This window comes from Dasypus novemcinctus, chromosome 10 (assembly GCF_030445035.2).
Source record: "Dasypus novemcinctus isolate mDasNov1 chromosome 10, mDasNov1.1.hap2, whole genome shotgun sequence".
NCBI lineage: Eukaryota > Metazoa > Chordata > Mammalia > Cingulata > Dasypodidae > Dasypus > Dasypus novemcinctus.
Window position 1 is genome coordinate 95,405,851 of NC_080682.1, and position 13,831 is coordinate 95,419,681.

General features: G+C 36.9%; 1 protein-coding gene across 1 annotated transcript; it reads left to right on the top strand.

The window, feature by feature from the left end:
* Positions 1-1,474: 1,474 nt before the first annotated feature.
* Positions 1,475-2,428, top strand: LOC101429215 (olfactory receptor 51V1-like). Its single transcript, XM_004480093.4, has one exon. The coding sequence runs from the start codon at positions 1,475-1,477 to the stop codon at positions 2,426-2,428; it is 954 nt and encodes a 317-aa protein (XP_004480150.4).
* Positions 2,429-13,831: the final 11,403 nt, after the last annotated feature.

A 13,831-nucleotide genomic window follows, 5' to 3' on the forward strand; every position in this document is an offset into this window, starting at 1 on the left:
TTCTCTACTCCTTTTATCTTGTGAGTTGGAGCACACTGTAGGAGTCAGTTCCCCATTTAATGACAGCACTTTTCTCCAAACACCCCAAAGTTTTAATAACATAAGAATTAATTTCACTCAAGGCACAAATTCCTGGTATGCTGAAAGGTCAGGCAAAGGAAGCTGTTACTCAAGTAGGACTGAGATATCATATAACAGTGAAGGTGACAAAGTTTATGATTCTCCTTTTAGAGTTTATACCAAATTAGTGCTACATGCCAGCATCCCATATCAAACTGTATCAGATTTAATAACTCCCGTTTAATAATGCAGGCACTTAGATGTACATTGAGGGCATTAAGTTATATATAATTAATTTTTTCTTATATTTTTAATTATTGCATTCTTTAAAAAAAAAAACACTCATTTCCAGGATTAGTTTCCAATTACCCAAATCCAGAAACAATTTTGGTAGTCTTATTTAAAGATTCATTTGTTTTGTGAAATCACCAAATTATTCTTACAAGACCTAACAATTCACGGGCTTTTGTAATGAAAGGAACTCATGTTGCTTTTATCTACATAACATGGAAGAGGTGCTGAAAGTTTTGGGTAAGGCACATAGATCCCTGGCATGCTTATCTTTACAACTGTATGGGTGTTATGAAAGTTATGGTATGCTTAATATACTAATTCTATTCTGCTGTTAAACTGCTAAGATGATCATAAATAAAAATACATATTATCAAATAATGGTTTAATAATTTCCTGTTTAAAATGCATGTCATTTATGCTACCCAGGTATGAAAGATATGAGAACAAAAATATTGTGAGAATCAGAAAATCTAGAAATTTTGCACAGCATAAATGAGACTTAAAATAGAGAAGAAAAATAAAGGAGAGTGTAATTAAAATAGTTTAGGAAAGACTAAATAATGTGGCTCTGATTACACTTAGTTCATTAAGTTCATTAATTTTTCTCTTGGTTAAATTTTATATTCTGCAAAGTTAGATTACCTTAACAATTCATATTTCCTTTGAGAACTTTGGATCCTTTGGGGGTAGTAACAGGAACAATTGTGGTACCCAAGAGGAAAATTACCCATCTATTATGTATTTTCCTGAAGGTATTGCCAGCCATGGCAATGTTAGACACCTGCAATCCTTTATTATCTTCCTTTGGGAATAAAAAAGACTCTCAAAGTTCTTCCCCCAATCCAAATCCCACATATCCATTAATATTCCTCTTTCTGTATAAAGCTCCTTAGTCTTCTGACATCCCTTGTCACTACCACTGGAAATTCATGTCTGGATAAGGGATTTTTTTGTGTGCTAAAGAATAAAGAATCAGGTTTCTATTTTGCTGAGCTTATGAAAGGTAAGGAAATTGTATTATATTTTATTTCTTACCAAAAGTAGATAAACATTACCAGGAATTTGGAGATAGTAAAAGTATCTCATTTACATTTCTTGAAATACTTTCAATCCTCTTCTAATGTCTGCCACCTCAATCTCCAATGTCAGTGGTTCCATTTTTATTCTCACTGGTTTTCTTGGCCTGGAAGTTGACTATCTCTGGCTCTCCATCCCCTTTTTCTCCATCTATGCCATGGTATTTCTAGGAAACTGCATGGTTCTCCATGTGATCTGGACTGAGCCGAGCCTACACCAGCCCATGTTCTATTTCCTGGCCATGCTGGCTCTCACTGACCTGTGCATGGGATTGTCGATCATGCACACAGTACTGGGGATCTTGTGGGGGCTCATTCAAGAGATCAGCCTGGATTCCTGCATTGCCCAGTCCTACTTTATCCATGGTCTGTCCTTCATGGAGTCCTCTGTCCTTCTTGCCATGGCCTTTGACCACTACATTGCCATCTGTAATCCACTGTGCTACTCTTCCATCCTAACTAATGACAAAATCATGAAAATTTGGATGGCCATTCTAGGTAGGATTTCTTTACTTATACCTCCAGTTATCATCCGCCTAAAGTTCTTAAATTATTGCCATCCTCACATCCTGTCTCACTCTTTCTGCCTGCACCAAGACTTAATTCGAATGGCCTGTTCCGACATCCGCTTCAACAGCATCTATGGTCTGGCCTTGGTTATTAGCAACTTGTTACTGGACGCAGTACACATTCTTATCTCCTACATCATGATATTGCATACGGTTTTAGCCATTACATCCCAGGAGGAGAGGATCAAGTCCTTGCAGATCTGCGTATCTCACATCTGTGCTGTTTTGGTTTTCTATATCCCAATCATTGGTCTGACTATGGTGCATCGTTTTGGGAAACGCCTCACACCTTTAGTTCGTGTCCTCATGGGCAACATCTATATCCTTTTTCCACCCTTAATGAATCCCATTATTTATAGCATCAAGACTCAACAGATACGAAGGAGACTCCAGAGATTGTGCTTCTTGAATGTAGCCTCAGTACCTTGAGACCAAATGTGACTCAATTTAAAGTCACCAAATTCAGTTCAAAAGGGTAAGAAATAAATAAATATATTTATTAAAAATATATTTAATAATTTCTGTTTGTATAATATTGTACATGTAATAACTGCTTTCCTTTCTATTTTCCAACAACTGTCATAAGTGAATTAAATTGACATAAATAATATTGTGATCAATTTTTATAAATTGTAAAATATAAATTCAATGTGCTGAATATCATAATAATGTTTGAAATTGATAAGCTTGTAAATTCCATACATCTTACTCTGGCCAGTTCAGTAGGACAGTTTGGGAACAAACCATTATGGAAAAGGTATATTTTGCTCATTACAATTCTTGAAATAATTTTTAAAAGATCAGCCACTATCTTAGTCCATTTTCACTACTCTAGGCAATGTTCTTGTTTATTTTTTAACCATGTCCTTCTTTACCTAGTTTAGCCACATAGCCATTTAGTGGAGTAAGCACCTTAGGGAAGTAGGACTGTACATTTATAGTTTGATGAATTTTGAAAAATATTTACACTCATGTAACCACCACCACCACCGTCAAGATACAGCATCCTTCTGTCATCTCAACAAGGTTTTTATATTCCTTTGAGATCTGTCCCCTCCCACAACCCTAAATCTTTGTCAACTACTAATGTAATTTCGGTCTTATGATTTTGTATTTTAGAGGAAGTAATATAAACTAAATCATAAGCAATGTATTCTTTTATATCTGGAGTATGTGACTTAACAATAGTGCATTTGAGATTTGTTCTTGTTGCATGAATCCACACTTCATTTATTTTTATGCCTAAATCCTATTCTACCATATCATACATAAAATTGTTTACCCATTCATCTGCAGATTGGAATTTTGATTTTTTGTAGTTTTGGATATGAATAAATCTGTTATAAACATTCACACCATATGATTATAAATGTATTGTATCAAAATTGTTAATTTTATGTTGACACTATTAATAACACAATCTGCACAGTAATAATAATAATTATACATAGTTTCTATTTATCATATGCCTATTATTTCAGGCAACATGTATACACTGTGTAAGGATTTTCTCTTTCATCATTAGAGCAAATATATAAGGTAAATCCCAATCTTTCCATTTTGCATAAGAGGAGATTGAGGAAAAGGGATTTAAATTATTAAAAAGGAAGTGTTAAAACATTTTGGTTTCACATTTAGCATTTTTACCACTGCTACTACTGTTTCTTTATGCATCACAGTTATTTCCCTGTGACTCTGTGTTTTTGTTTGTTTTGCTTTTGTTTTGTTTTTGGTTTATTTGCTCATGGAGTAAGGGTTTTAAATTGTATATTGATGTGACTTTATGTTTTCAAATGAGTTACTAATGGAACAATCACTCAATAGTCCATTCTTTCTTTAGACAATATTGTGATCTACTAAATTCCTGTGTATTAGGTTTTGCACTTTATATTCTAAAACGCAGATGTGTGCTCATGTATTCCAAGAGACCATATTGATGTTATAGATTGTATTCATCTGAAACTTCAACTTAAAGATCAATTAGTGCGTTTGAGTTTAAAAAATATCTTTTCTGACCAAGGAAGTTGATCTTCTCTGCTGTAGTGTTTTTTTTCCTCCATAGGTCTCTGCCCACCCACACCCATACCCACACCCACACCCAATTCTGTTATCATCTACATTAAAGGAGAAGCCAACATGTCCCTGAGGAATTGGGTGAGAGAATTGTTTAAGCCTCTGGTCTAATCGCTGTAAAACTTGGCTGACTGTTGTTGAAAGATATCTCATCTTGCTTCCTCTCTGTTTGAGACTCGGTCCTTTCCTCAACATCAGCTGAATTTTGACTGATTGTTTTCTCTTGGATTCATTTGGTGACCTATCCATAACTTTTGCTCTTACTAGACATGTCCAGAGAGTTTACTTGTTTTCTTTTACTCCCTTGACTCCAGCCTCTTTTCCTATGGCCTTTAATTAGAGTTATTTGCTCCTAATCATGGAATCTCCTTGACAGCTTAACTATCCATTATTCCCCATAATTTTGTGTCCTTGCAGAATCCCTGTATCACTTACTAATTTGTGGAAGAGAAGAAAACCACAGGATACTCTTTCAAGTTCTTCTCTGACCAAACACATCACACAGTCATTTCTACACTAATCCTGCTGCTCCACATTGGCATGACCCATCTCACAAGGCAATCTCCATCAGCTGCCCAAGCAGGAAATAGGGTACTAATCTCCATTTCCTTCGCTTCCTCTTCAAAAAACCTTAGGTTTCTATCTTCTTATACCCTGAGTCTTTGAAAGAGGCCCAGAAATTATGCAGGAGAAACTGGTTCCTTGATGAGTATATCTTCCCTATTCTCCTTTTCCATCAGTCTCTGTCCCTGCTGAAAGTGTTCACGCTCCTGTTTTGTATCTGGAAGGGATTTCTTCTGTATCCAAATCGCCTTCCTTCCTACCCTTGTTTTTATTAGTATCCTCTGGCAGAAGCATTTAATAGCAGTAGGATTCTAGTAAAAGAATGGTAAACTCAGGGATATTAAAAAGGCAAAGTACCTTGATAGTTCAAAGAAATTCCCCCAATTAATTATATTTTATGACTGTTTTCTTATGTAATAATTAATCTGCAGTAATCTTAACCTTTATAAAATATTTATTATCTGGCAGGGTAATATATAATAATTTAATGAGCTCTTTCCTTGTAGTAATACTGCCCAATTTTGGCAGCCTCTACTTACATAAATAATGCTAATGCAATACCTTTGGGAAAAATTAAGCTTTATTCCACGATACCACATTTAAATCAATTCCCAACCTTGTCTGCAAATATGAAAAATAAATATTATTACTATTGTCAAAGAAAAAACTGCATTGGACAATGTTAAACATGCAAGGATAACTTTATTCAGGGACTGTTATAGCAGAAGAGGGAAAATAGAACTCAGTGCCTGGAAACAAAGGACAGACAGCTTCTTAATGCTGGAAGTGGGTTGGAGGAAAAACACCAGGAGATTGTAAGGGATGTGATCACGGGGATGGGGAAGAGATTAACTGAGTTATTGATTAGGACCTCTTCGTTTTGAATGTTTTCCTTTGTGGTAATTAGGCTGTGTGGATACTGTAAAAGTTGGAAGAGAAGAGGAAAGAGAAAAGGAGCTATACCCATTTAGGGCCTCTCAGATGCCTGGTAGCCTGGGTGAGAGGGACAGAACAGGGGATGATCTGGGTCAACTTTGATATTTAAAATAGTTACAGTCTAAAGTGCCTTTTTTGTTTGTTTCTTGGTTTTTTGTTTTTTTTTTTTAATCCCTTTGCACTATTTTTAAAAATAGCCATGTAAATAAAATAACTTTCTTAAGATTTTATAATTAGAGGTAGTGGAACAGAGATTTGATTACTCGCTATCTGATTGATAGAGAGTCCACATAGTCATGAGTTTACACTGTATCCTAATTCCACAACTTGTATTTCTTGATTAATTACAAGAAATTGCAAGGAAATGATTTCAATCAATTTAAGTACCACATTTTTCCATCCTTAAATTATACTATGATCTTGTAAATTTTCTAGACTATACTATTCTGCCTTGTAATCTCCAATCACAGTTATACTTTCCCGACTCCCCTTTTATATCACTAGTTCCTTTTCTGGAATACATTTACTCAATCTATTCCTGATATATCTGATGCATATTTTAAAGTTCATTTTAAATAGCATGATACCCAAATATATAGAACATTTTAATAGGTTGCTTTATTGAGACTCCTAAACAAGGAAAGGAGATAATTCTGAATCATGTAAGTTTATACAAAAACACTTATCCCTAAAGCACAATAACTGGCCTTGTCCCTCTGTACTTTTAAAATCTCTGTTGAATGTCTATAGCTGTTTCTTTCTTCTTGGAGTGGTAGAGATCCACTTTGGGCATTATTCTGCTCCTGAAACCTGAATGATTTCTTATATTAAATCATTGACTCTCAAAATTTTTCATGTGTCCATGGCTGCAGGGTCACTTTGTCTCTTATCATGCCACAATTCCATTGGTTTTTTAAAAATATGCACTTAAATCTTGGAAGAACCCTGTAAATAAGAATTTTTATCTTTTAGCTAGTAGTCTATTGGTTTAGATTGTGTCTCCCACTATAGTTTAAAAAGAAAGTAAACTCAAAAACTTATAACAATGCTTGATATATAGATATCATTCATTGTTTTGTTGCAATCAATAAATGTTCTGATTGGTAGTAATCCGTCAGTGCCAGGGAGGCTCATCCCTGGGAGTCAAGTCCCACATTGGGGGAAGGTAATGCATTTACATGCTGTGTTTGGCTTAGAGAGTAGCCATATTTGAGCAACATGAAGGCTCTTGGGATAACTCTTAGGCACCCTGCAGCTCTAGGCCTAGTTCATATTTCAGGCACACAGTCATCTGCCTTGACTGTAGAACCTGTGTGTCTCCATAGCCCCTAGGAGCACCAGTACCTGGGGTTGTATCTACTTTTGCTATCTCTTGGATGCTGCTAAGATGTGTGTAAGTGTGACTCCTCTGATGACCTCCCAACTCTTTTTTGAAGAGTCTTAGCCATATAAACTCATTCTACTTTTCCATTAGCTCCCTTTTATTCAAGTTTTTTTCTACTTGCATCACTAGCTAGTGATTGCTCTGCAGTTCAGTGCCTTGTCAGTGGGCCCTACTTTGTAATTTGTGTTTCTGAGTGTGATGGAGTTGGAATCATGTGACCTTTCTACACATGTCTCTTCTGTCACTTTCAGTGAACGTGTGGTTGATGCTGGGGTAGGTGTATACTCAGGAGACATGAATGTCAGGACTGGCCATATGCCAGAGACTTGAATGTCTGGACTGGCCATGGGCCCTCAGCCTCAGCAGTGTTGCAACTCCTACTTTCTGGTTCACTGGATTTACCCAGGGAGGGGAAGATTGTCAGCCACCACACCAAGGAATGAAGAATGCCTACAACTGCAAGCAGGGGAATCACATCCATCAACCATGTGTGACCTAAGCCCCCTGTGGATTTAGAAGTGGAGTAGACATCATCATCCCAGGGTCCACAGGATAGAGGAATAAAATATGGATTAGAGTAGACTTACTGGTATTCCACTATAGAACTATCGTGACTCTAGCAATGGAAGAAATTGTATCATTCATGTAGAGACAGTGGCTATGGTGGTTGCTGAGGGCAGGGAAAGAGAAGAGGAGATGTGATGTGTGGGCATTTTTGGGACTTGGAGTTGTCCTAAATGATATTGCAGGGACATATACTGGACATTATATATCCTGCCATAACCCACTGAAAGGACTGGGGAGAGTTTAAACTACAATGTAAACTACAATCTTTGTGGTGCAGCAGAGCTCCAAAATACATTCACCAAATGCAATGAATGTGACACAGTGATGAAAGAGGTTGTTGATACGGGAAGAGTGGGGCAGGGTGGGATGTGGAGTATGTGGGAACCTCTTATATTTTTTAATGTAACTTTTTTTTTATCTAAGTATCTTTTTAAAAAAGGCAATTACATTTAAAAAGTAAGAAAAAATAATGCTCTGAACAGAAAATATTAACTATTAGAATAGAGTACTATAATGGAGAAGTTTTACAACTATTTGAAATCCCTTCCACTTCATGACAAAAACCCAGAAGCCAAAATTACAAAAAAGAAACATGATGGATTTATTACTAAAGACGTATGAAAGCTTGGACTTTTTGAACAGACATTTGTGAGGAGCCATGTCCGTGTGAAGGGTATCCCAAGATGGGATATCAGAACAAGACAGGGAAGCAGACTTGGCCAAGTGGTTAGGGCGTCCGTCTACCACATGTGAGGTCCACGGTTCTAACCTGGGGCCTTCTTGACCCATGTGCAGCTGGCCCATGTGCAGTGCTGATGCACACAAGGAGTGCCCTGCCATGCAGGGATGTCCCCTGCGTAGGGGAGCCCCACACGCAAGGAGTGCACCCCGTAAGGAGAGCCGCCCAGTGCAAAAGAAAGTGCAACCTAAGAATGGCGCCGCCCACACGGAGAGCTGACACAACAAGATGATACAACAAAAAGAAACATAGATTCCCCTGCTGCTGACAACAACAGAAGCAGACAAAGAAGACGCAGCAAATAGACACAGAGAACAGACAACTGGGGCGGGGGGAAGGGGAGAGAAATAAATAAATAAATAAATCTTAAAAAAAAAGAAAAAGAAAAAGACAGAGGAAGATGCTGTTAGGGAAATCATAGACACTTGTTAAAGGGCCAGTACGCACCTCCCCCCACCTCCTTCTCTGGGGAAGTCACAAACACATGCCAAGTGGCCAAGCTCCAGTCTTCTGCCAGCACCACCTTTGTGTGCCTTTCTACAAATTGGGGAAAGTGTTAAGTCCAAAGAAAAGGTCTGGCAGATTTTAAACCTGGAAACTAGGAACAATCAGCCCCAGGTGCTTACCAGAACAGGAATTCTCAGTGGCAGGGTCCTTAATCTCCTTTGGTGGTTTGAAGCTATATATATCCAAGAAAAAAAACATGTTCTTAAATTTAATTCCTTCCTGTAGATGTGGACCCATTGTAAGTAGAACCTTTTGATGAGGCTCCTTCAGCTAAGATGTATCCCACCTCAATCAGGATGAATCTTAATCCCATTACTGGAGTCCTATGTTAGTAGAATGAAATTTAGACAGAGAGAGAAAGCATGATAGAGAGGGAGAAAAAGAGAGGAAAAAAAAAAAGCCACTGGAAGCAAGAAGCTAATTGGAACCCAAAAGACAATGAAGAAACCAAGAGATGCCACCATCTGACAGAGAAACCAAGGACCACCAGCAGCTTGCCCCAGAATGTCACAGTTCTCAGGGAGAAAGCATCGCCTTGATGAAGGCTTCATTTGGACATTTTTCTAGCCTCAGACCAATGAGCAACTAAATACCCATTGTTTAATCACACCCATGTCGTGATATTGTTTCAGCAGCCTAGGTAACTAAAACGCCCACCCACACCTCCTCTACCAGGTAGATAAAAACCATACTCAAAACAGTATAGATTAGTCTCGTCTCCAGTACAAATTGGGGCGTTCAGAGCTGCCATCTAGTGACCCTGAACTGGAGAAGTTTTTGCCACCCCAGGCAACCAGATGTGATGGAACCTCTTCCCCTGCCTGATACAAAAAATTGGTCTCTGTGCTGAGTAAGTGATGAAGAGATTATTTACCCTTTCTGGAATCTCTATTCTGTGCAAGTGATAAAGGGATCATTTACTGGAATTTTCTGTTATGCCTTGAACCTGTGTTTACATGGTGCACCAGTATAGGAAGTCACTCTACAGATGCCCACGTGTTAGTGAACATGAGGGTGGGAGCTTGTCATGGAGAGTTGGATTCTAAGTATCGTCTTAATGGAGGGGAGTTCTAGTGCAGAGAGCCAGAGTCTGAACAAAGTGAGGACAGCATACACACATGGGGATGTTCCCAAAGTGAATTATCAGAAACTGTCAGGAGTGAAGGTTGTTTCTCCATGGGAGATGACCACATTACAGGCACTGCAATAACCCAGTTAGAGTGAGGAGTCACCCACAGGTCGGAGAGCCCTATGCAGATGTCAGAGTCCAACTTGATTAAGGAGGGAATCTGTACCAGGGAAAGCAAGATTGCTTACATGCAGTGCATTGAACAGATAAGGAAGATTATCAAAGCTAATTAATGCCAGAGTGAATTACAAATATTAAATGGGAAGAACATAAAATGAATCTTTTGAGTTGGAATGAGTAGGTGACATATATCTACACTCATAATTTTCAGTACTCAAATTTACATCATCCTGAGTATTTGGGTATATTTGTCTATCTAGCCAGCTAGCTAACTATCTGTCTAGTAATTTGTCTTCTAATACCTCTCTATGTATATACATATATTGCCTGGCTCTGTCCACTGAGAGGTCCAGGGAACAGTGACATTTCCACCACTGTTTCCATCAGGCAGGCTCCGGAGCCTACCTACTAACCAGATTGTTTTTTTTTTCTATGCTTTTCTCTTCTAAATATAACGAGTGCCTTTTGAGGTAATGGGTCTAATTAAAAACATTTAAAGAGGCCACACCAACTCAAACAAACTACAATAAACTGTCCTATACCTCCCACAAAATCTCGAGTGTTGCATTATTGTAAAGCAATGTGAAAATGAGCATTGATTGCAATGGTAATGAAAGAGGTAGTTTCCAATCCTCACCTTCTCAAAAAGAAAGCAGAGAATTACATTTAAAACGATTTTCTTCAAAATAATCCAAACCAAGTTTGATATTTAAAGGTTAAGTTCACTTATGATAATCATTCTAAATAATAGCTCATCAAATGATTGTAGGACAGAGATTCAACTGATTTCATGCATGAATGTGTGATTAATTATAAGGACTATGGAATTTCAAGAAAGGCACTTTGGCATGGCCTTGGTTTCAAGTAATTTGTTTTTGTGGTATCTCATGTGAAGCATATTGAGGCTATCTCATGGAAATATTTTCATAATCTCCCTCTGGAAATTTCCTCTGAAAGGCAATATTTGTTGCAATAAATAACTCTGGATGTCATCTCTTTAGGTTTCTAATATCTCAAAAGAAACCATCCATTCTCTGTCTATACGAAGGAGGTTGAGACTGACAGAGAAGAACTGTGTTGCTGAATTTACTTGTTAATCTGTGCAGGGGGTTGCTGGTTCCAAGGTGAGGAAATAGCACATAAAAATAACTGTTGAATTTACTGTCATTAAAAGAATAGAGATAAGACATTATCTTTAGCAATTGCTTAACTGAAGTTTTCCTTAGGCATGTAAAATGAAACTTCATGGACATTTAGGGTTCTTAAATATGGAAGAGAATAGAACATTGGAAAAATATGAGAACACAAATGTCTATTTGAAGAACCAAGAAAAGGATTACAGGAGTTTAAGCTTAACTGGTGGGGATTCATAGTTTGTGAGACATCAAGGTATTGTTTTTACCTCTGAGGGCAGAAAGACTGGAGAAATCATGTGTTTAAAAAAATTAATAGTAATAATAATAGTAAGAAACTGACTTCCTCAGGAGGCTGAAAAGTGACAAGATTTTTGAGAGATTGGATTTCGCTCATAGTTAAGTAGAGTAAATGCCTTTTGAATTTCCAGGAATATTCTGTGGGGCATCTGTCTTGTTCGGATGAGTAATCCAACAGATACATAAATGTAAATACCACACAAGGATAATTGGAAATCAAGCAGACTGATATATATTCTGTACCTGATGGAGCACTTCTTCTCTTCTTTCAAGTTTAATGGCATCTGCTGTTCAGTTTCAAATTAGATTCACCAGAGAAGATGACTCCCAAATCTTTTCTTGCATTGGAGTTTAGATGGAGTCTAAATCACTGCTATTCTGCAGTAGGAATTTATGAGCTAGTAATTAATTTGTTTTAACAAAATTTACTATGTGCATAAGTAATCAAGTGTGGGCTCGATGAAAGATACTATGATTCCCTCGTCCTCTTTTATCTGTCTGTTTCTCTCTGGGAAATATGCCATCATCACATCATCATGTTTTTGTAAGAATTTATGAAGTGCTTCCTCCTTGTCTGCCAATAAGTTAGTAGTGTTTTGATTATTTTCTTGATCCAAAGCAACTTCCACACTGTTGCATGAGGGATCTTTCTGAAACAGATTTTAGTGTTTCTCCTCTATTTACATATGAAAGTATAAATAAGTTAAGTGCTTTACAATTAGCTAGAGGACCAAGGCTGAATTATAAACATCTTGTAGAAATGTTTTCTGTTTTCTTACCCTTGGACTATAGTTGGTAGTAATATTTTGATGATGCCCTTGCATATTTTGTAATAAATATTTCACAACAGTGCAAAGAGTTGGTGTAGGGATGATGTATGAGACCCCTGTGTGATTTGTATATATGCTTATTTTATAAGTTCACAATCTTTACTATATACTTATTGATTATTTGTGTTCATGTATGAATAATATACTTCAATAAAAATAAAATATTAAAAAAAAGCACACACACACAAAAGGTGAATGTGCATTCATTGAAAGAGCAAGCTCATCAAGGGCACAAGGGAATGGAAGCTATTAGGAGATGAAATGCAGTATGCAGTGAACATTCCAAAATATACTTGAAATTGCTTATAAAAGGTAAGTTATCTGGTCCAAACAGGAAGCAAATTAAAATATATCATGACTATAATGCAAAGTGGTGAAATGTAAGAAAAAGGAATGATTTTACCTGGGCTTTAGAAAATTCTTCCTCCAAATGTCACAATGATTTTTTAAATTAGAAACCCAGAGAAGAAAATGTATCCAGACAGAAGATTTAGCTATTTCTAAAAAGTAATAATGAGATACATCCATCTGCCCCATGATATCTAAGCCCCCTCTCAATCTCAATCTCAGTCATGATGGGCATCACCAGCCCCAAATCCTGAAGATTGAGGACTGAACAAACATTAGGGAGGAATGCAATATGGGCCAAAGTAGACTTATTATTCTAATAATGGAAGAAGTTTTAACACTGATATAAAGACTGTGGTCACCAGAGATTCTGAGGGGCGGCAGAGGGCATTTTTGGGATGTTGGAATTGTTCTGATTGATACATTACATTTTGTCAAAACCTGTGAAACTGTGTAGTGTAAACCATAATGCAAACCATAGACCATGGTTAGTAGCAATGCTTCAAAATATATTCAACAATTGTAACAAATGTACCACACTAATGAAAGATTTTGTTAATGGGTATAAGTGTGGGAGGGGAGAGGGTGGGTGTGGGGAATATGGGAACCCACTATATTTTCTATATTTTCTTTTCTTTTTGATTTTCAAATGAATGCTTTCACCTCTGTTTCTCTGTACATACATGAGTTACAGAAGTTTCCCATATGACAGGATTAAGTGATGAGTTTTATATATGCAAGGGTCAGAATCTCATTTTCCTTTTCCTTTTTTTAAGGGATTTAACCCAGTATATACATGGGAAGCAGGTGCTCAACCACTTGAGCTACATCTGCTCCCCTCTTCTATATTTTTGATGCAACATTTATGTAATCTAAAAATTATTTAAAAATAAAGACCAAAAAGTAATAATGGTTTAAGTGTTAGATTCAATCTATAGACAGCACAGAATATTTCAAAAAATGTTTATGAAACAATGCATATATCAACTTTGGCAACACAAATCTAAGGATAAGGAATAAGACTGATGGGGAATGGGGAATGTAGAGGAGAAGTAGAGGGAATTTTAGGGGTGAAAACTTAAAATCCAATTTGGTAGAAATAAATATGGAATGTTTCATAAATGGAATAAGAAAAAGAGGATTACATAATATATTATTTAAATGTATGACTGAGTAAATAGAAAAAAATAACATTTTAATAG